The 22,554-nt window shown below is 41.9% G+C and overlaps 1 protein-coding gene across 2 annotated transcripts in view; it reads right to left on the reverse strand.

Annotated features, from left to right (window-relative positions):
• SH3GL2 (SH3 domain containing GRB2 like 2, endophilin A1) overlaps window positions 1-22,554 on the reverse strand; it is a 222,335-nt gene that overhangs the window by 18,567 nt on the left and 181,214 nt on the right. The window contains exon 3 of one of the 2 annotated variants that reach the window (XM_055577970.1): window positions 21,846-21,918. In XM_055577970.1, coding sequence (XP_055433945.1) covers window positions 21,846-21,918 — 73 coding nt within the window. Of the gene's footprint in view, window positions 1-5,865; window positions 5,984-21,845; window positions 21,919-22,554 lie in introns of those variants that run through there. The other variant, XM_055577971.1, reaches the window with a different exon arrangement.

Raw genomic sequence — 22,554 nt, forward strand, 5'->3', positions numbered from 1 at the left:
CTTTTTCTAGGGGGGGGTGTGTGTGTGTGCACGCGTGTGCGTGCACACGTGTGCGTGGAGTGTCCCACCACCAACCTGGTTGTAGGGGAAACTATATTTCCCAGAGCCCCTTCCCTGCATGTTTCCAAGCTAGAGCTGCTCCAGAGTGAGGCTGTACGAGATCTGGGAGGCAAAAGTGAAGCAGCAGCCGTACACGCGAGCCTAGGATGAACCCGGGTTCCAGTGTGTCCTTGAGGTCATACTCTGTACCTAGCTCTTCTTCTCAAATGTTGAGAATGTTGATTCTGGTGGCCAAGAGTGCCCCCAGGCCCACCACAAGACTGTGCTGCAAACTCACAGAGGGGGTGAAAGAGCCAACCAGCTTCCACAGCTTTCCTTCCATGCCAGCTGCCCTTTGCAGTGCTGCTTCCAGAGCTGGGCCTGCCCACCCTCCAGATTCCCAGAAGTTTGTTTGCCTGGGTCAGGGCTGGTCAGTGAACTTTCTCTGATCCTTAACCCCCCTTTTTTGACCTTTACTTACCCAGCTCTTTCTACAACTATATAAGCTCTAGTTCCTTTAATCAGTCTCTTAGTCCACAGTATCCACTATGGCTTTGCCTCCCTTACTGAATTCTGACCAATGCAGTGGCTGATGGTCTAATATCTAAACTAACAAAAATTTATGATCTATCCTTGATAGAGCCCTGAAAATAAATCAATAAAATGACCATAAATATTTCAATTCTGCAACTCTGTTTTCAGGACAGACATAGAAGAAAACAACTGTAGGTGGGAGTTAGCTGCTAATAGTGGGAAGAACTTTTCCAGTGGTCATGTATGGATGTGAGAGTTGGGCTATAAAGAAAGCTGAGCGCCGAAGAATTGATGCTTTTGAACTGTGGTGTTGGAGAAGACTCTTGAGAGTCCCTTGGACTGCAAGGAGATCCAATCAGTCCATCCTAAAGGAGATCAGTCCTGGGTGTTCATTGGAAGGACTGATGTTGAAGCTGAAACTGCAATACTTTGGCCACCTGATGCAAAGAGCTGACTCTTTTGAAAAGACCCTGATGCTGGGAAAAATTGAGAGCAGGAGGAGAAGGGGATGACAGAGGATGAGATGGTTGGATGGCATCACTGACTCAACGGACATGGGTTTGGGTAGACTCTGGGAGTTGGTGATGGACAGGGAGGCCTGGCATACTGCAGTTCAAGGGGTCACAAAGAGTCAGACATGACTGAGCGACTGAACTGAACTGAACTGAAGTGGGAAGAACACGAGAAAGGACAGTCAGTTTAACAAGGTGGGATTAAGACACAGACTTTGGAGTCAGATTGTCTGAGTCCAAATCCTGGCTATATTTCTTGCTGGGTGATTTGGGCCTCAGTTTCCTCATCGGTAAAACAGTACTTGCCCTTTCTTGGGTTAGGATGATGTAAGGATTAGATGATATAATGTATGTCACAATGTTGATACATGATAAATATTCAATACATGTTGCCTATTTTTATGAATATCAGACATGCCAGTAAGTTCCCTGTGGGATTTTGTGTGAGTTACTTTACCTCTCTGAGTCTCAGCTTCTTCACTGATAAAAAAGTGAAAAAAAGGAGACAGTTGGATAATTACTAAAACTTTTCCAAGTTCTCTACATAAGGTGATTCTTCTTAGATAAAAGAATTCTCCAAGAAAGCCTTCAGCCACAGGAAACTTCAGCAGTTTTCTTAAGTTGCTAGGACTGTCTGTCTTCTTAGAAGGACCTTCCCTCTCTATCTGCTCAACACAATACCAGGCACACCTTTTCTATGATCTTTCCCAATTACCCCTTACCTCTACTGCCTCTGAGTAGATGTGAGCCTTCCCTCACTTTGTATGTCCACCGTGCCCTGTATACACACTGCTAGCTCACATGATGCTTTATTTCTCTCTCTTCTGCATGCCTGTTTGCTGCTACAAGCTGAGAAACTACATCCTACTGAATTCCAGCACAGGGCCAAACATATAGCAGGCACTTACTAGCTGTGGGCTGAATGATTTTATTTATTTATTTTTTAATTTTATTTTATTTTTAAACTTTACATAACTGTATTAGTTTTGCGAAATATCAAAATGAATCCACCACAGGTATACATGTTCTGACTTTTTATATCATTTTCTGTATACATCATTTTTTCTAATCCTTAGAAAAGACGTCCCTGTTCAAAAGCACAACAGTCTCCTATTGTGCTCTGAACAGAGTGAAAGGCTGCTGATAAGATCTAACTACACAGAAACTCTGAGATCTGAAAGGATGATTTGGGAGAGCAGGTCATGTTGATGGCAATCTGGCTGATGTTTCCCTTACATACAACCAGATTTTAAGATTTCCGAGGCTTCTGGGTCTTTTCATGTCTCCTGACTCCATTCTTTAAAGTGCAGAAGGGTGGGACCTCATTTCCTATTCCCTCATTATTAAAACCGGGTCTCAGGAAGCAAGTCATCTCTCAACTACACCATGAAATGCTGCTTTATGGGAAAATGGTAAGAAGCTGATCACACAATCTCCCAAAATCAAGACAAAGGCTCTCATTTTTTCCAACAAAAGAAGGCTCCTATGCTAAATTATAAGCCCTAAGGGGATAAAAAAAGATCAATAAAAATCAATGCATAGGGGAACTGGAAACAATTATGTATCCCCCATTACAGAAAAATTATGAATTTGTACTCCCTGAGTGAAGGGAAAATGAAACTCACTCAGTCGTGTTCGACTCTTTGCGACCCCATGGAATTCTCCAGGCCAGAATACTGGGGTGGGAAGCCTTTCTCTTCTCCAGGGGATCTTCCCGACCCAGGAATCGAACCAGGGCCTCCTGCAATGCAGGTGGATTCTTTACCAACTGAGCTATCAGGGAAGCCCTGATGGAAGAGGTATTTCCTAAAAATAAGCTTTCTAAAGATTTTTTTCACTAATTAAATGAACAAAACATTTATTGTCTAAACAGGACTATGCCAGAGAGACTCTAAGAGAAACAAGGTCCAGTCTCTGTCCTCATGAGCTTATTGTCTAGTTGGAAAGTGATAGCACGCTTTACTCACTGTGATTCCAGGCAGATTCAGGGCATACTGTGAGTAAAGATACAATGTATTCACATCACAGGATAGAGCAATAAACTCTGCTAGAAGATTAAGGCCGGGAAGACTTGGGAAACAGGTGACACTCCAGCTGGGTTTCTGGAGGAGTGAGCTGTAAAGGGAGTGGGATGGGAACAGTCACTCTAGGCATCTGCAGAGTGTCAGCAAAGGCATACAGAAATACCTGGCCCATCTGGAAACTCCCAAGTGTCTGTGGCTGAGGTGCAAGCTCAAAGAGAACAAGGTGAGTAGGAACCAGGTAGTGAAGGGCCCTGAACTGCAAGCTAAGGAGCTGAGATTCTCCTATCGAAGGTTGCTGACAGAGAGTTATTTAACATCTAGACAGTCAAAAGAGCTTTAATTCAAATTAAACTAAATTTAGATTTTGGGGGAAAAGATTCCCATCATCATTGTAGGAAAAGTGGGATGTGGGAAGGGTCTTCCCCAAATGGGAAGCCACTGGAAGCAGGGAGACCCATGAGAACACTGTACTTTAACAGATGAGTCCTAAGGAAACAGAGGGGGGGGAAGGAAATGAACTTTAGAGTCCTGTGGTGGGTAGCACTAACAGGACCAAGTAATTAAGTGTGAAGAGGAAGAGGGGCATTTAGGCTGGTGTTAGGGCAAAGCAAATTAGAATTCTAATGGCGCCCATTAGAATTGCCTGAGGAGGTTTTTAAACTATTGACTCCTTCAAAGGTGGTACTGGGTCAACTAGATTCCATAAGAAAAAACCGTAACTCTTAACTCCACCTCACACTATATGTAAAATTAATTCTGCAGATCTAATTATGGACCTCAACATAGTACAATCTTTAAAAAATGATATAGGAGAACACATTCCTGGCCTGTAGAGTAAGCAAAAATGTCTTAAAACAGGGCACAAAAACACTCTGTCATAAAGAAAAGTATTTCTAAATTGGACTATGTTAAAATTGAGTACTTCTATTCAAAAGAAATCATCAGAAAGAATTAAAAGGCAACCAAAAAAAAAAAAATTGAGTTAAGATACTCAGAATACATGTATTCAAAACAGGACTTGTATCCAAAACATTAAAAGGGAAAAAAAACTCATATAAATCATTAAGAAAAAGATAATCCAGTTTTTTAAGTGGGCAAGAAGTTTGAACAGACAGTTCACAAAAGAAGATATTCAAATATCTAATAAGCATCTGAAAGGGGCTCGACTTCATTATTCACACATTGAAACATACCCACAGTAATGGTTAAAGCAGAAAAAAAGAAAAAAAAAAACTTAAAAAATATCAAATGTTCAGAGGATGTAGAACAACTGGAACTCTCAAGTTTTGCTGGTGGGAGTAAGAATTGGGAGAACGTTTTGGAAAACAACTTAGCACTATCTATCTACAAAAGCTGAAAAGATACTCTGCTGCTACTGCTGCTATGTCACGTCAGTCGTGTCCGACTCTGTGCGACCCCATAGACGCCAGCCCACCAGGCTCCCCCGTCCCTGGGATTCTCCAGGCAAGAACACTGGAGTGGGTTGCCATTTCCTTCTCCAATGCATGAAAGTGAAAAGTCAAAGTGAAGTCGCTCAGTCGTGTCCGACTCTTCACGACCCCATGGATTGCAGCCTACCAGGCTCCTCCATCCATGGGATTTTCCAGGCAAGAGTACTGGAGTGGGTTACCACTGCCTTCTCCGGAAAAGATACCCTATGCCCCAGCAATTCTACTTAAAGGCATATATCTATCAGAAATGTGTATAAGGGACATGTACAAAAATGGGCTATTCAAAATAGCCAGAAAATAGGAATACCCAAATGTGTATCAGTGAGAAAACAGATAAATAAATTGTGCTCTATTCTCACAATGGAACAGCAATGAGAATGAAAGTACTACACCTATATACAGCAAAGACAAATATAAAGTTGAGCAAAAGGAGCCAGATCTGCAGAGTACGTGCTCCATGATTCCATTTAAGCAACACTAAAACTGAAAGAACTGTATGGCATTAGAAGTCAGGGCAGCTCGCAGCTGGACGGGCACTTGTGGGAGGCCAGCAGTGTGCAGTTTCTTAGACTGGGTACCTTTACATGACAGTATCAGTTTGCAATAATTCACTGAGCCATACACTTAGGATCTGAGCACTATACTTTCTTATATTGTAGATCAATGAAAAGCTCAGGGGAGAAAAAAAAAATCCTTGATGTCTGTGTCCTACTCCCAGATGTCTGAGTAATTGGTGTAACCATCTATAGTTTTTAAAATTCCTTAGGTGATTCTAACATACACCAAGTTTGAGAATACACTGCATTCCAATCTCTAGACTGAATACCTGGCTAGGGGATGATAAAAAATTGACATGATGTTGGGGAGACTTGGGGGAGGATGTATAGAGGTGTTTCAATTTCAGCAGGTACAAAGTCTAACAGAATATCCACAAGATTGGACTAAACATACAACTAAATACATGGGTCTTAAGCCCAAAAGATGGTAGATTATCTGAAATACCTGGATCTTTGTTTTTTCTTTCCCAGTTTTACTGAGATATAATTGGCCTATAACACTGAATAGTTCAAAGTACACAACATAATAATTTGATATATGCATATATCATGAAATGATCACTATAGGAATATGTATCCTCACACAGTTACAAATTTTTTCTTCTTACAAGAACTTTAAGGACACCCAACTCTCTTAGCAACTTTCAATATGGTATTGAAAAGAATTCAAATCATGTGGTACTGTTAACTATGGTTATCAAGCTATACATTACATCCTTAGAACTTACTTACAACCAAAAGTTTGTACCTTGGCCAGGTTAAATCCCTGGGTCGGGAAGATCCCCTGGAGAAGGGAATAGCAACCCACTCCAGTATTCTTGACTAGAGAATCCCATTGATAGAGGAGCCTGGCAGGCTACAGTCTGCGGGGTTGAAAAAGTGTTAGACATGACTGAGTGACTAATACTTTTTTCCCACCCCCCACCTCTGGCAACAATCTGATCTCTGTTTCTGTAAGTCTGGTTTCTTTAGATTTCACATATAAGTAAGAATTTTTTTTTATGTATATATACATTCATAACATGGAATATTATTCAGTCATAATAAAGAAGGAAACACCTGGAATCTTGAAGTCTAGGCCATTAGATAAAAGAGAGAAGGGGAAGAAAATTAACCCAAAATCAAGATTAAACAAAATTCTACAAGTTTTCTTTTTCATCTGGCTTTATATTTGGTAGGTGAGGATACCAAATATATTTGGTAGGTAGCTTTAATTAGAGTCACCATCAATCAGGAGCTTTACCTAAACAATTTAAACTTAATCTTCACAACCATCACCAGCCTGTGGGTCTCACTGCATCATTCCGATTGTGGAGAGAGGACTGAGCTGCATTCACAAGGTGAGGATGTAGAGACTCAGGGAGACAGGAAAATCTGCCCAAGTTCTCCTATGTTACTATAAGGCAAAGACAGAATTTAGACTCCTTTGAAGAGCCAGAAATAACCCCCAACTGCTTTCTAAACTGCTGAGAGAACCATCAGTGAAGCAAATGCATGACACTGCCCTCCTGGCATGCTGTGCTTACTCCTTTAATATTCTCCTAATTGGGCTCCAAAATCACTGCAGATGGTGACTGCAGCCATGAAATTAAAAGATGCTTGCTCTTTGGAAGAAAAGCTATGACCAACCAGAGAGCATATTAAAAAGCAGAGACATTACTTTACCAACAAAGGCCCATCTAGTCAAAGTGATGGTTTTTCCAGTAATCATGTATGGATTTGACAGTTGGACTATAAAGAAAGCTGACCACCAAAGAATTGATGCTTTTGAACCATGGTGTTGGAAAAGACTCTTGAAGAGTCCATTGGACAGCAAGGAGATCAAACTAGTCAATCTTAAAGGAGATCAGTCCTAAAAATTCATTAGAACGACTGACACTGAAGCTGAAGCTCCAACACTTTGGCCACCTGATATGAAGAACCACCTCACTGGAAAAGACCCTGATGCTGGGAAAGATTGAAGGCAGGATTAGTGGATGGCAGAGGATGAGATGGTTGGATGGCATCACTGACACAATGGACATGAGTTTGAGTAGGCTCTAGGAGTTGGTGATGGACTGGGAAGCCTGGCATGCTGCAGTCCATGGGATTGCAAAGAGTTGGACACGACTAAGAGACTGAACTGAACTGAACTGAACTGAATGACCACTATGCCAAGGGATGCCTTATCAAGTCACATGGGACAAATTGTGTGGTTAAGCTCAGGAAGACCCCTGCCCAGTGAGTGCTGCAGAGTCTTTGGAGCAATCTGAAAGAAGGATCTTATCACTGTTGGTATTATTTTCTGAGGGCTTTTTATAATAAAGCTATCATAAACTGGGTGACTTCAAACAGTCTAATTTTCTCACAATTACTGAAGCTTCTTCCCTACACTGACCCTATCTCCTCCATTTGGCTGTTCCTCAGTTGCATCCTTTATAATAAATGGGTAAACATTAAACAAGTGTTTTTCTGAGTTCCAGGAGTCATTTTAGCAAATTAGCAAGCCCACAGAGGTGGTCAGAAGCACCAGAGGCTCAGGCTTGGGACTGGCATCTGAAATAGGGGGTCTTGTGGGAGGACTGAGTCCTTAGCTTATCTGATGCCAACTCCAGATGGACAGTGTCGGAACTGAGTTGAACTGTACGATCCCAGGTAGTCAGAGAACTGGCTGGTGTGGGGAGAAAAACATACACATGCACATCTAGTGTCAGAAGTGCCTGCAGGCAGAGCATAGAGAAAATACAGTAGTTTTCCTTTTACAGCTCTGAAACAGCATGCAGCACACTCATATGAGCACTGAGGTTTTGACAGATATTAAACCTTGCAGAGATTGCTTTTCTAGAAAGGTTTCATGAAATGTCAGGACAAGTGGACCCCAAGCTTGTGAGGACAAGAAAACGTGGTGTATTCTAAAGGGGTTTGGTCCCAAAGAAAGAGATGGCAGAAGATGGAGTGCTCTTTTACCTAGGCGGGGATGGGGTCGGGTGGGGGGGGCACAGAGTGGGCGGAAAAGAGAGTCCTGATGTCGGGGTTTTTGTTAGTTTCATTATCTAGGACTGAGCAACTCAATTGAACTGAACTGAACTAGGATTCAAAATCAAGGTTTACAGCAAGTAGAATTTCTGTAGCTCTGGAAATAAGCAGTCTCTTTGAAACAGGGAGGGGAATGAAGAATCCCAGCACAAACGTGAGCACAGGAAAGGGACTGAAGACAAGCAGGGTGGTGAATGTGAGTGTTCACTGCAGGGGACAGGGATGAGGGCAGAGTCTGCACCTCATCTTTCTCCTCCCACCAAATGATCATGACAGCGGTGTTTACAAAAAACCTTTCATAAATCATAAACTGCTGTAGAATGCTCTCGAGTAGCTTCTTTCTCTATTCAACCAGGATATTCCAAATAAGACAACATATTGACAGGGTGTCTGTCACAACAGGGAGGAAAAAAAGCCACCCCCACCCTGGCTAGTGTTGATGAAGGCAGCTGACACACTCAGGCAGAAGATGTGGCCACAAAATTCCAAGCCACATCCTTGTCTTCTAACCGAGAGCGGAAACCTAATGGATTTAGCATCCATCAGGGAATAAATTTTCTGGAAGCCTTTCACTTCTTTAAAGGACTGACTTCTTTTCTCATCTCTACCTACATTACAGAAAACAAATCAAGCTGTCTCAAAGAGCAGAGAGTTTTATCAGACAAATGCTCAATGATTTGTACTAGTCTTCGTAAATGCTACCATCTGTTCTGAAAATTTAGAAAAATCCCTGAAATATCTTTGAATAACTGAAAATCATGATGACATTTCATCCCATAGCTATCATTTCAGTAATATCTACTGTGAAATTCACATACATAATCTCTTTAATCCCCCCCCCCAAACACGAGAGACAGCTTTGGCGTCTCTCATTTTCCAGATAAGGAAAACAAAGCAGAAAGAAATGATGCAGTCGCCCAAGGACACAAAGCAACAAGAAGCTGAGGAAAAACCGAACCCTAGCTGTGTCTCAAAAGCCGAATGTCCTCCCATAATGCCACTCCAACTCTGGCTGCTCTATTACTTCTTCATTAAAATAGGTCAAATTAAGACATGTCAGCAGCAAGACACAGAGCTCCAGCTATATTTACACTTGTTAGGTGTTTGAAAATGCAGAGGTGAGGGGGTGTGATACGTGCTGTGATTCAGGAAGTAAGATGAGCACTGCCCCAGAGTGAAGAGACTGGAGAGCTCTCCACCTGTGTGACCTTGGATGAGCCACCTAACCTTTGGACTTCTGCTTCCTCACCTTGAACCTGAGAAGACTGATTTTCAGTCTTACCTGATTTTCATAATGGCTTTCAGATCTAACAATCTCTTTTACCTGCCCTCGAACCACTAGGATAAGTGAACCAGGTCACTTGTAAATAAGTACGTGGTATCTATCCCAGTGTACACAGAGCCTCAATGTAAAATTTCAAAACCAAAGAAACTTGTCCTTTGCAAAACCATCGCTGAGATCAAAACCAGTAAGTCTTACTTTAAATCTCCAATATAAAGATTTTAATTTTGTTCTATTTTTAACCCCTTCTTTACTCCGTTTTTGTTTCTACAAGAATGAAGACAACAGCCAGACTCTTTCCTAATGATCTGGTTTATGTGTATGGGTCTTAAGGTAATTTACTCTCCCTTATTGTAGAAAGTTAACAAATTTCATTATGGAAATTAATTACTAAATACAACAGATACTGTGAATAAACACTGGTAAAATTAAGAGGATCAAAGTGATATATTTAAATGTGAAAATACAGCCTCTTTTTGAAGATAAAAAATTGAACCTGCATTTTCCTGTGATGAAATCCATTACCACTGCCTACTAATTAGTGCAAGGACACATGTTGTCAAAGGAATACAGGGACAGGGTTCAGACTGCAGCTTTTCCAAGAAGAGCAGGCTGACCTCACCCTCACCGTGCCTGGGTAAAGCGAGAGATGCTAATGCTTAGTGACAGAAGTGTAGTGATGGTGAAATGAGGTGATACATGTAATCAAAGCAGGCACTCAACTCAATGTTAGTTCCTTTGTTCCCTTTCCCCACTTTGGCTGGGGAAAAATGTAGATGATGACCACTGCATGAAAAGGTCCACCAAGAGCTAAAAATCTATTTACCTCCTTATCATTTATCAAAGCTCAATGATATCTTTAGTTGGAACAAAAAATTAAGTCTGAATTATATCAACTACATTTGTAAAGTCTTTCAGAGAGATTACAATTGGAAGGGGAACATCAATCCCCAAATCACACTAAGTTAGACTTGGGACTTAATACTTGCAATGAAATGTATGTAATAAATAACACTTTAGCATATATTTCACATTAGCAACCTGTGATGATTGTGTATAATGGCCTAATTTTTCCAGGTGAAATCTCAGAATATCTGCATGTCTGAAATGAACCCTCTGATGCTCCCTGCACTGTGAGCAATCTGTTCCCCAGTCTTGCACGCTAACAATTATTAAAGGGGTGAAAGATTTATATGGTAATTAGGACTTAGGCAAATATCTTCAAACATGTGCAGATTTTTTTTGGAGTTAAATGTTAGAAGGTATTGAGGAAAGGAAAGAGTATGTTTCTACTGATTTATACAAATATGCAGCTGTACCAGGGAAGCATGCTACTCTCAACCCAAATAATGGTATTTATAAAACACTTCTTTCCATGGTAGCAAAGCTCTGTTTGCCCCTGCAGAGTGGGAAGAGCAGGGAGGTGTTTTAAGACAGAGCTGTGATATGCAGTCAGCATCCCTAAGAACCCATGAGATGGGACAGCGAACATCTCCCACCTCCACACTGGGTGTTAGAATGTACAAGCAAGTCTCACAGTGTGTCCTGGGAAGGCAGGCAATTACATCCCAGGAGCAGAGAATGGTTCCTACTATTTGAAAAGTACACAATCCTTTGTGGACTAGCATCATGAGCCTCTGCTTCATCAGGTTTTCAGAGCAGACAGAACTAAGAGATTGCTGTGGGGAGGGTCTTGTAGTGGGACTTTTCCCTGGAGGTCTTATCTGTGGAGGAATTGCTGGGTAAGCACCTGAGATACCCTGAGGCAGGGCTGCAGACCACTGGGAGGAGAAGGAGAGCGACATTTCTCGAGCCCTTACAAAGTTCCAGGCACTGTGCCAGGTGCTTTTCACTGTGACATGTTTTAAAGAGATCTTAGTCTCAGCACCAAGTGGACCTGTCCTACCACTCCCTGAGGGGTTCAGGGGACTCCATCCTAAGCTGAAAAGATTTGACAGGTTTTCCCCATCTACCTCCTGCTTCCAGGTAAAAGAGCCAAAAATGATAAAGTCAAATGGCCTTTTGATTCCAGCAGACAGTGATATGCTTGAAATAGGAGCTCTGGCTGGGGAACAAATAGCCATATTGTATTAATTTTTCACTGTGTAACAAGATTCCATAAAGTTAGTGACTTTAAGCCACAGATTTATGACCTCACAGTTTTTGCAGGTTAGATGTCCAGGCACAACTTAACTGAGGCCTCTGTTCAGGGTCTCATAACGCGACGTTCAACTCAAGGTATTGGCAGGCTGCCTTGTTTATCAGGAAACATCAGTGGGGATGAGTGTGCTCCCTGGCTCCCTTGGGTTGCTGATAAAATTTCACTTCTCTGTGGTAGTTTTGACTGATGGCCCTGGCTTCTTATTGGCTGTTGGCCACTGGCTACCCTTAGATCCTAGAGGCCACCCCTGACACTCAGCCCCCTCCTAAGACAGTCACAGCATGGCAGGTCGCTTCTCGTAGACCAGCAGGAGACTCCTTCTCACTCTAGTCTGCTAAGAAAGTTTTATATAATGTGATCTTGGGAGTAACAGCCCAGAGTTTTGCCACATAATGGAACCTAATCAAGGGAGTGGTGAGTGGTAACCCCATTATGTTTGCCATATTCTATTAGTTAGAAGGAAGTCATCAAGATTCCACCTATACTCAAAAAGAAGAGATTGCTGCTGCTGCTGCTAAGTCGCTTCAGTCGTGTCCAACTCTGTGAGACCCCATGGACTGCAGCCTACCAGGCTCCTCCGTCCATCGGATTCTACAGGCAAAAGTACTGGAGTGTGTTGCCATTTCCTTCTCCAATGCATGAAAGTGGAAAGTGAAAGTGAAGTCGCTCAGTCGTGTCCGACTCTTAGCGACCCCATGGACTGCAGCCTACCAGGCTCCCCAGTCCATGGGATTTTCCAGGCAAGAGTACTGGAGTGGGGTGCCATTGCCTTCTCCGAAAGAAGAGATTACCCAGAATGAAATCATTAGGGGCTACTCTAAAGTATGGGCTTCAAAAGGTGGCTCAGAAGGGTGGGCCCTGCAATGTGGGAGACCTGGATTTGATCCCTGGGTTGGAAAGATCCCCTGGAGAAGGATACAGGCTGCCTACTCCAGTATTCTGGCCTGGAGAAGTCCATGGAGTCCATGGGCTCACAAACAGTCAGACACAACTGAGCGACTTTCACTTTCAGTTTTCTAGAGTATGTTCTACACACACGGCAAGATTGAATGTGGCTTCATATTTTGTAGCATATGACAATGAAGACAAAATGGACTAAGGAGATAGTCATATGTGAATATGAATTCTGGTTCCTTTGCTGCAAGACTTTGGACAAATTATTTAATCTCTCTTGAAGCTTCAATTTTCTAATCGGAAAATAGGAACAACTATTATCTATATAAATATGAATGTGCTGTCAATAGCTTTAGCTCTTGTTTAACAGTTTAAACAATGTTCAATCTCTTAAATGTGAGATTATATGCACTTTGTACTTTTTCTAAAGCAACTGTGAACTGTGAAATGTATTAACTGTGCATGACACCAAGTAGGTATTATATATACAGAGTAACAGGCTCTGATTCCAGCCTGTTCAGGTCTGCAGACTATGACTCCATCAGAAAGTTTAGCTACTCCTATAGATGAAGCTTAAATATAACTAACATGATTTGATTTTCTTGTTCAGCAAATTAAGCACCTAATAAGCAGTACTATGCTGCTGCTGCCGCCAAGTTGCTTCAGTCGTGTCTGACTCTGTGCGACCCCAGAGACGGCAGCCCATCAGGCTCCCCCATCCCTGGGATTCTCCAGGCAAGAACACTGGAGTGGGTTGCCATTTCCTTCTCCAACGCATGAAAGTGAAAAGTGAAAGTGAAGTCTCTCAGTCATGTCTGACCCTCAGCGACCCCATGAACTGCAGCCTTCTAGGCTCCTCCATCCACGGGATTTTCCAGGCAAGAGTACTGGATTGGGGTACCATTGCCTTCTCTGACTACTATGCTAGGTGCTAGGTATTATCTATATACCTATCTATCTATACACACACACACACACACACACACAAACAGACATATTTCTTGTCTTTGATGAGTTTATGGTACAGTGGGAGAGAAAAACCACACTCATTCAATAAATAATGAGGGCACTATTTGTATATTAGGGATAATAAACAGGAAAATGTCCTTACTCTTGTGGAGATTATATTCTACAGAAATGTGGGTGATCAGTGGAATTTTTTTTAAGGTAAAATAGAGGACAATTTAAAATTTTGATAGAAAATTAGAAGGGGATCTGAGAGTAATCAGGAAGGGCTATTTCAAATAGAGTGGCCAGAGAAGGACTACACAGGGAGGTGGAATGACAAGAAAGAACAGCTATAATAAGGGCCAGGAGAAGAATGTTTCAGGCAGAGGCACTTCCTGTACAAAGGCCCTGAGGCAGGAACGAGCAGAACATGGCTGAGGATCAGCAACAAATCAGTAAGAGTGGACATCAACCCAGGCTTAGGGGCCAAGCAAGAGCCAAGGCCCCACAGCCAAGAAGTCTCTTCTCAGCTTGATGGGAAGCCACTGCAAGATAACAAGCAGAGGAACCACAGACACGATTGACACCTGGAATGGAATGAACTGGCTGCTATGTGGGAAACATAAGACAGGGGAGTAAGAATGAAGGCTATCGGGATACTGAACAAATGAAAATTTATACAGGTAAATATTTTGATAAGAACAATAAACAATAAGAACCAGCTTTTTTACTACAATGTACAAACAACAATCCTACACTCAGGCCACTTGAATTTTAGTTGCAGAGATAAGTCACACCTTACCAAGTAAATATAGAATAAAAGTTTAAACAGTAACAAGGGCCTTGAAAGAAAATAAAACAGGGAAATGGCTGAGAATGAAAATGTTTTAGACAAGATGGTTGGAAAAGCCACACAAATAAGGTGATATCTGAGCAGAAACCTGAGTGAAGACTTTGGGAAGACCTGGAGACAAGAGGTTCAGGCAGGAGGTCTGCGCAATCCCAGCAACGAGGGTGCTAAGTGCATGGGAGGAGCAGCGCAAAGGCTGGGGACGGTGATGTGGATGCACTAAGACAGAAACTGGTAGGACTACAGGAAACGAAGTCAGATCCTCGGATCCGCTAACCTACCATGAGGTTAGAGGATCATGTTATTCTGTTATCTATGTCACCTGTCCATGTTATTCTAAACGGGGAACCACTGGAGAGATTTGTGGAGGGGACTCGGTGAAGGCATCATGACGACACTGGAGTGGCCCTGACTCAGACAGGGGACTCAGGGAATGCCTCTAGAGGAGGGATATTTAGGCTGAGGGAGGAAGGATGACTAAGACAACAGGGCTCACACACGGGGCAGGTGGGCATTCCAGGAAGAGGAAACAGCCAGTGCCAAGTAATCTTTTGTAATGTGTCCTCATGCATTTTCATTATTTTTCAGTGTCAGGATTTAGAAAAGCTAAAACTCTGGCTGTGAGACTCAGTACAGACTCTTTATTCTTTAAGTGGAAGATGGATATATTCATTTGTGCGCTTATTCAACAGACATGTTGAGGGCAAACAACACAGCAGGCACGATGCCAGGAGCCCTGAAACACAAAGTGATGAACATGACTTGGGTCCTGTCCTCCACAAAAGACAGCAAATTCAACGTGTACTGGAGCCAAGCATTTGAAGGCGTGCATGCCAAACAATACATGTACTGATTTTCAGCTCTACTGCATAATCACTGTATTTATGCATCTTTGGAAGGAGATGACTAAGAGGGTGGCCAATGGGGAAGAAATACAATAATTTGATGTAATAGCTTTCCAGGGATTAATCAGACATTTTTAAATTAATAGAGGTAACTTTTATTTCTACAGGCAAGATTCCACAAATGAGGTTTGAAATTATTATTAAGAAGTTCTGAATAGACATTTAATGACTCTGACTTAATGTCCCAACCTCAGGCATGTGGAGAACCCTAGAATGTATAGCACTCACAGGAAAAGCACTTCTCTAGAGAACCAAATCTCGATGGGGCATGATGTTTTTCATGTTTCAACTGCTTTTAATCTACACATCTTGGAAGTTTATACAGCATGATGACATCAGGGTCAGAATAACCTTTCAGTGCAAACTAAAAAGGTCTTCTGTCATCACCAATCTGCTAAGGCTGGGAAGGAAACACAGGCAATCCCGCATGCCTACTGTTCTATGTCATGGGAAGTTCTCCACTACAGTGCCAGAAAATGGATCTGCAGAAAGCTGAGAAAAAATGGACATCAAATCAAAGATATCCTGATCCAAAATCATGAGTCTATTTATCTTGAAAAAAGCAACCGTCAATACGCATTAACCAAGAAACTAAATGCCAAACACATATCAAAGTAGAATACAGAGTTTGAATGGTGAACCATCTAGTCCTGTGCTGACCATTATTGAACCACTGGACACACTGGGCTACGAGCTTTGACATGTTGTTGTTCAGTCACTCAGTTGTGTCTCTTTTGTGACCCCCCAGACTGCAGCACGCCAGGCTTCCCTATCCCTCATCGTCTCCTGGAGCTTGCTCAATCTCACGTCTATTGAGTCCGTGATGCCATCCAGCCATCTGGTCCTCTGTTGTCCCCTTCTCCTTTTGCCTTCAATCTTTCCCAGTATCAGGGTCTTTTATAATGGGTCAGCTCTCCACATCAGGTGGCCAAAGTATTAGAGCTTCAGCTTCAGCATCAGTCCTTCCAATGAATATTCGGGATTGATTTCCTTTAGGATTGACTGGTTTGATCTCTTTGTAGTCCAAAGGACTCTTGAGAGTCTTCTCCAACACCACAGTTCAAAAGCATCAGTTCTTTGGTGCTCAGCCTTCTTTATTATCCAACTCTAACATCCATATATGACTTCTGGAAAAACCCCCATAGTTTTGATTCTATGGATCTTTGTCAGCAAAGTAATGTCTCTGCCTTTTAATACACTGTCTAGGTTGGTCATAGCTTTTCTTCCAAGGAGCAAGTGTCTTTTAATTTCATGGCTGCAGTCACCATCTGAAGTGATTTTGGAGCCCAAGAAAATAGTCTCTCACTGTTTCCATTGTTTCCCCATCTATTTGCCATGAACTGATGGGACTGGATGCCATGCTCTTAGGTTTTTGAATGTTGAGTTTTAAGCCAATTTTTTCACTCTCCTCTTTCACCTTCCTCAAGTGGCTCTTTAGTTCCTCTTCACTTTCTTCCATAAGGGTGGTATCATGTGCAAATCTGAGGTTATTGGTATTTCTCCTGGCAATCTTCATTCCAGCTTATGCTTCATCCAGCCTGGAATTTTGCATGATGTACACTGCATATAAGTTAAACAAGCAGGGTGACAGTATATAGCCTTGACATACACCTTTCTCAATTTGGAATCAGTCCATTATTCTATGTCTGGTTCTGTCTGTTGCTTCTTAACCTGCATACACATTTCTCAGGAGACAGGTAATGTGGTCTGGTATCCCCATGTCTTTAAGAATTTTCCACAGTTTGTTGTGATCCACACATTCAAAGGCTTTAGTGTAGTCAATGAAGCAGAAGATGTTTTTATGAAATTCTCTTGCTTTTTCTATGATCCAACAGATGTTGGCAATTTGATATGTGGCTAGTCCAAAAGGAGGGGCTTCCCAGTTGGTTAAGTGGTAGAGAGTCTACCTGCCAACGCAGGAGACACAAGAGACATGGGTTTGATCCCTAGGTTGGGAAGATTCCCTGGAGGAGGGCATGGCCACCCACTTCAGTATTCTTGCCTGGAGAATGAATACCCATGGACAGAAGAGCCTGGTGGGCTACAGTCCATGGGGTCACAAACAGTTGGACACAACTGAGTGACTGAGCCCACAACTAAGCACTGTCCAAAAGGATATGTTCAGTATGTATAAAACATATACCAAATTTCAAAACTTAGTATAAGGAAAAAAGTAAAATTTTCCAATGATTTTTAATATTGGTTGAAATTTAGGATATACCAGATTAAATAAAATATCATTAAAATCAATTTTACCTTTCCTTTTGACTTTCTTAATATGACTACTTAAAAAAAAATGACTACTGGAAAATTCAAATTACACATGTGACTTGCATCTTATTTTTATTGGACATTGCTGATTTAGCATGCCTGCCACAGGTATCAGAATACTCACATAAGAAAATGGATTTATAGCTTCTCTGATGATCCATATGCTTAGATATCATGAGAATAGGGCCTCACAGTCAGTAGACATACACAGGACTTTTTGAGTTCAAATTACTTCTTATCTAAGCAGGTTGGGAATCTGTGCTGGTTTACACTGTTCCTGTCAGAGCAATTTCACAGTCCAAGCTGGAAGACGTCACAGCTCTCTGTTCTCTGCCCTTTAAGCGTTGCAGACCTGTGACCCTACTCGCTTGTCCTTACCTCATCAGTTAGCCAGATTTCCAAAAGCACTTAGCTGTGAAGGCCTCTGGGAAGCTCTCTTCAAAGTATATGTACCTTGTGCTATTAAGATTGTGAGTCTCAGAGGGTAGGGGCCCAAACGTGGTTCTGTAATCTAACCCTACTACGTCGAGAATTGCATAGGTCTCTGTAAGAAAGTAAATGCATTTGATAAACTTGTTGGTTATACGAGTAGAGCTGATGGTCTGGGGAAAGGAGTTTTTCTTTCTCCCCTTTGTATTACAGCAGTTTCATCACATTAGCCATTGGCTATCAGCTGTGCTCCATGATTCATTTGTTCAAATATTCCAGTGTCACGGGCTGCCTGGAACAGAGCTGGGTGCTGGGGATATGGGTGGGGAAGGGTGGGGGCAAGGGGTGGGAATAAGGCAGGCAGAGTCTTGTCCTTACTGGGGAGGACAAACTAAAGCACGCATACACCACACAATAACACTAAGTGTGGCATGTGTCACCAGGGAAAAGCAGTGGGGATCACGAAAGGGTCATTGGCCTGGGAAGCTAATGTAGTCAGATGTCCAGGAAGACTTCTAAATGACCCTCTTGCTAAACCTGAGGGGCCTGTTTGCCTGGCAAGGTAGAGGAGAAAGGGGAGGTTGATTATATAGGGAGGGCCCTTTAAGCTTTGTTTAAAAAAAAAAAAAAAAAGGTAAAGCACACAAAAAAGTCGGACCTGACAGAGTAGGCAAACAAAAACAAACTCCTAAAGGCAGAGAAAAGCCATCAAAGGCTTTTGTGCAAGACAATGACATGAGCAGATCTGCCTTTTAAAATATCACTCTGGAGGTGGTCCAGAGCAGATGGGGGGCCTACACAGAGCACAGCTACAGATGCACAAGAAGTAACCCACTCTCTTCGGTCATCGTGTCAGCAGGAACTAAGTTTCAAGTCTGTAACAGATGTGTATGCCCATAACCACAAGATATGGAAGCCAGAATGCATTCTAGAGTATGAATCTAATACAAGATACTCTCAAAATACCCTTAAAAAGCATTAATTTCCACAGATGTGCCTGTGCAGGTAAACCTGTTACTTTTCATAAGCCCTCTCTCCTGACCCCAACCTAATCGTTCTTACTCAAGACCAGAAGCCAGTGATCCACATGAGATCCAGTGACCCAATTCCCGGGGTCACAGAGAGGCTGAGTGCTCAAAGCATTCATTCAACAGCACAAGTTTGGGAATGTTCTACTCTTCTGTGCCCAAGCACTGGGGACCTGTGGTGGTGGCTGCATTCTTGTGTCCTCTTTGCAAGGACAATGGGTCTGAACAAGTGTACTAGATCAGCCCCCTTGTCCAGGAGCCCCAGCTAAGGTCTGCTCTCGGCAAGAAATTCGTGGAGGAACTAAGTCATATCTCTTAGAAGCCAATTAAATACATTAAATTCTATAGAACGGGCATATGGAATTTTGTTTTGTTCTGGACCCTTTTAGATGACACTTATATCAACTTGCAATTGCCTGGTGATGACCTTAATTGTCTTCCTTGGTGTCAGATGTTCATTCTATTTTTAAATAGCCATAAAAGCAATATGTTGGTAGATAATAAGCACATTCAAGATTCTGTTAAAAATAAATCATTTCTAAAAATTCAAATCTCCCCCTCTCCTCTTCCTGTTATCTTTTTTATTAAAATAAAAATAAGCCTCAACCCCACAGTGTGTTCCCTTTCTGGATTTCTGTCATATCCACTTTGAAACTAAAAGACCCTCTGCATCTAGACAAAGAACTCATTCTTCTCAGAAGCAAGACTGTGCAATGGAAAGTTCCTGGGCTCAGGGAGCAGTCAGACCTGGGTTCCAGCCCTGGTTACATCCCTTCTTGGGTGTGTGACTTTGGTAAAGTTTCTTAAGTTCTCTGGCCCTTGTTTTTTCCTGAAGAAAGTTTGGCTAGCCTACTAAATCAGTTTTCTAGGCCTGTCATAACAAACTGCCACAAGCTGTGTGGCTTAAAATGACAGAAATTTACTTTCTCACACTTCAAAAAGCTTGAAATCAAGGTGTGAATATGGCTGGTTCTTTCTGAGGCTCTCTGGGAGACCCCTTCCTCACCACTGCCAACTCTGGTGGCTCCTGACATCACTTGATAATCTTGACCTCTGTCTTCATAGGGCCTTCGGTCTTGTGTCTCTCTGTTTTTTTTTTTCTTCTTCTTATAAGGACACCAGTTGTTGGATTTAGGGCTCACTATAACTCAAGAATGAGTTTATCTCAAGTTACTTAACTGATTCTATCTCAAAATATGCTATTTTCAAATAAAGTCACATTTGGAGATTCTGGGTTACTGTGGAATTTGAGGAACATCCTATTCAATACAGCACACCTCCCTACACCGAATTCCACTATACCCAGGAAAACAGACTAAGGATCTATGTTCATGGATTTTTAGCCTCTTTCCTACAGTTGAATTGTTCAACTGTGTTTGCTTTTTATATTAGAAAATTACAGAGAAGACAATGTATATAACTAGCAACATATTGAAAATGCACTAATGCTGAATAAATACTATATTTTCCCTCCTCTTGCTTATATTTAATCTTAATACAACAACAGTAAGATCAAGTCATCTTAGCACCATTTATGTGTAAATCCTGGGAAATGAGAGAACACTTTGAGGTCCCATTCAAAGATAAAGACAAAAAACACCCTGTCCTAAACAATGACTTCTTTGGTAAGACAGGGCAAGCAATTCTCATTTCAGAACTGACCTACATCACAGCTGTTTAAATACTAAGGAACATGTGACATCTAAGAGAGTCCCTGTAACTCTGTGGAATACAGAGGGCATGACAAAGACTCCAGGTAAAAAGGAGAAACTTCATTTTTGTTATTCATTACCTAATTTGCCAACCATCTGGTCCATTATCTGTTAAATGCCATAGTGTTTTATTTACTTCTATATTTTCATGGCTTTTCATTTACTTCTGTATTTTTCTTTCTCAAATAATCTCATCTCTGATATAGTTTAAAAACCATTGAGAATGTTATTCCCATAATTTGTTCATCTTCAAAACACTGAAAGCTGAGTGAAAGCTGCAGGCAGCAGCAAGAGGTGGCAGAAAGCCCGTCAGCACTGACTGTACTGGTCCCCCTCTGCTTATTTCAGGTGTTTCCTTTGCTTTTCTCTCACCCACTAGTACTCAGTATCCAGACACTGGGGCTGACAGTGCCTGGACCACCTCCCTGAGCACCATCAAAAATATAGAAATTTCAACGTGAAGCTCCCAAAGAGACGAGTTTCAAGGTAAACAGTTTTTCCAATATTCATACACTTCATTTAAATATATTCAACCTTGCTTCAAGTTTCTATACTCTGCAGTTAGGAACTGCTTTACAGGAAGAGTGGTGAGGAGATCTATCACATAAAGCTGCTTTGCTCTGCTACACTGTGTGCTCTGGGAGATCACCCCTTGTCTACCTGGATCTTGTTTTCAAGGTACAGCTCCAATATCTCTATTATAATTCCCTGCTCTTAAGAGTGTAACAGGTTAGCAAGAACAAATGCTGACTGACAAAGTGCTTGGAGAAAAATCAGGGCAAAGAACAGCCCTCCACAGACTTCAGTGGTGTGTATGAACAAAAACCCTCTGTATTTTAAAAAAGCTGTTCAATTTTCCTACTTTTTCACACCATTGGTACCTTACTATGTTTATCTAAAAATTCTCCCTAAAATTCTTCCTTACAATCCCTTTCACATGAAAGTTCAGTTATTACCAGCTTGAAGCTACCCTGACATCATGTGCCACCCACACTGTCCATACAACATTGTTAATTACACTCTACTCAGATAAATTATCACAGAGGCTTCCAGTTACTTCAGTGTGAGCCTTAAAAAGTCCTCCCTCCCCAGTCAAAATGTTCCACCTGAAGACACTGGACCTCCAGAAGGGAGGACGAAGCATGCAGAAGTGCACCAAACTTTGCATGTGTACCAAAGAGTAACTAGAAGGTCCCTGGAGGGATGCCATGAATGTAGAAAATGACCCCTTACCTGGATTGGGTTGAAGGTACTCAATTGTTTTCGTCATTATTTCCATCACAGCCCTGCTGGTGACATCCACTTTCTGAAATGACAAAACAAATTTCTAAATCAAGCAAATTATTAGCTTTAGAAACAAAGTTTTTGCTTGAGCATATACACAACCACTGATGATTCAATAGAGCAATGATGAGTCCTGCAGTGGAAGGTAAGGGGCTCACAGAGCTGTCAGAAAAAGCCAGATCACTGGCTTTGCATTCAGCTTGTTCCTTTAAGATTTGGAAAGCCCATTTAGCCAGAGAGGAAGCTAGAAAACATGTTTCAAAATTACTTCATTATCTCCTGGTAAAATAAGGCTGATACAGCCACCTTTCACTGTACATTGTCTGAGGTGGTCACTGAGAATGGTTCACTATTCACTTGGTGCAGGAAACCCCACAGAATCTTGCTCATCTGGAGGTTCAAATCTTTAAGAACACTGGTGAAGCTGGCCAGGCCATGGAGGGTATGCATATCCAAACAGCCACCAAGTCTCTGAAGGATGTCATTTTACAGAAGCAATGCATTCCATTCCATCATTACAGTGCAGGAGTTGGCTGATGTGCCCAGGCCAAAGGGTGGGGCTGGACACGGGCCATCACCCCAAATACAGTGATTTTTTTGCCTCACCTTCCTAAAAATTCAGGGAACAATGTTACTCCCTGTTAAGGGTTTTGAGGTA

Source organism: Bubalus kerabau, chromosome 4 (assembly GCF_029407905.1).
Source record: "Bubalus kerabau isolate K-KA32 ecotype Philippines breed swamp buffalo chromosome 4, PCC_UOA_SB_1v2, whole genome shotgun sequence".
Taxonomy (NCBI): Eukaryota; Metazoa; Chordata; class Mammalia; order Artiodactyla; family Bovidae; genus Bubalus; species Bubalus kerabau.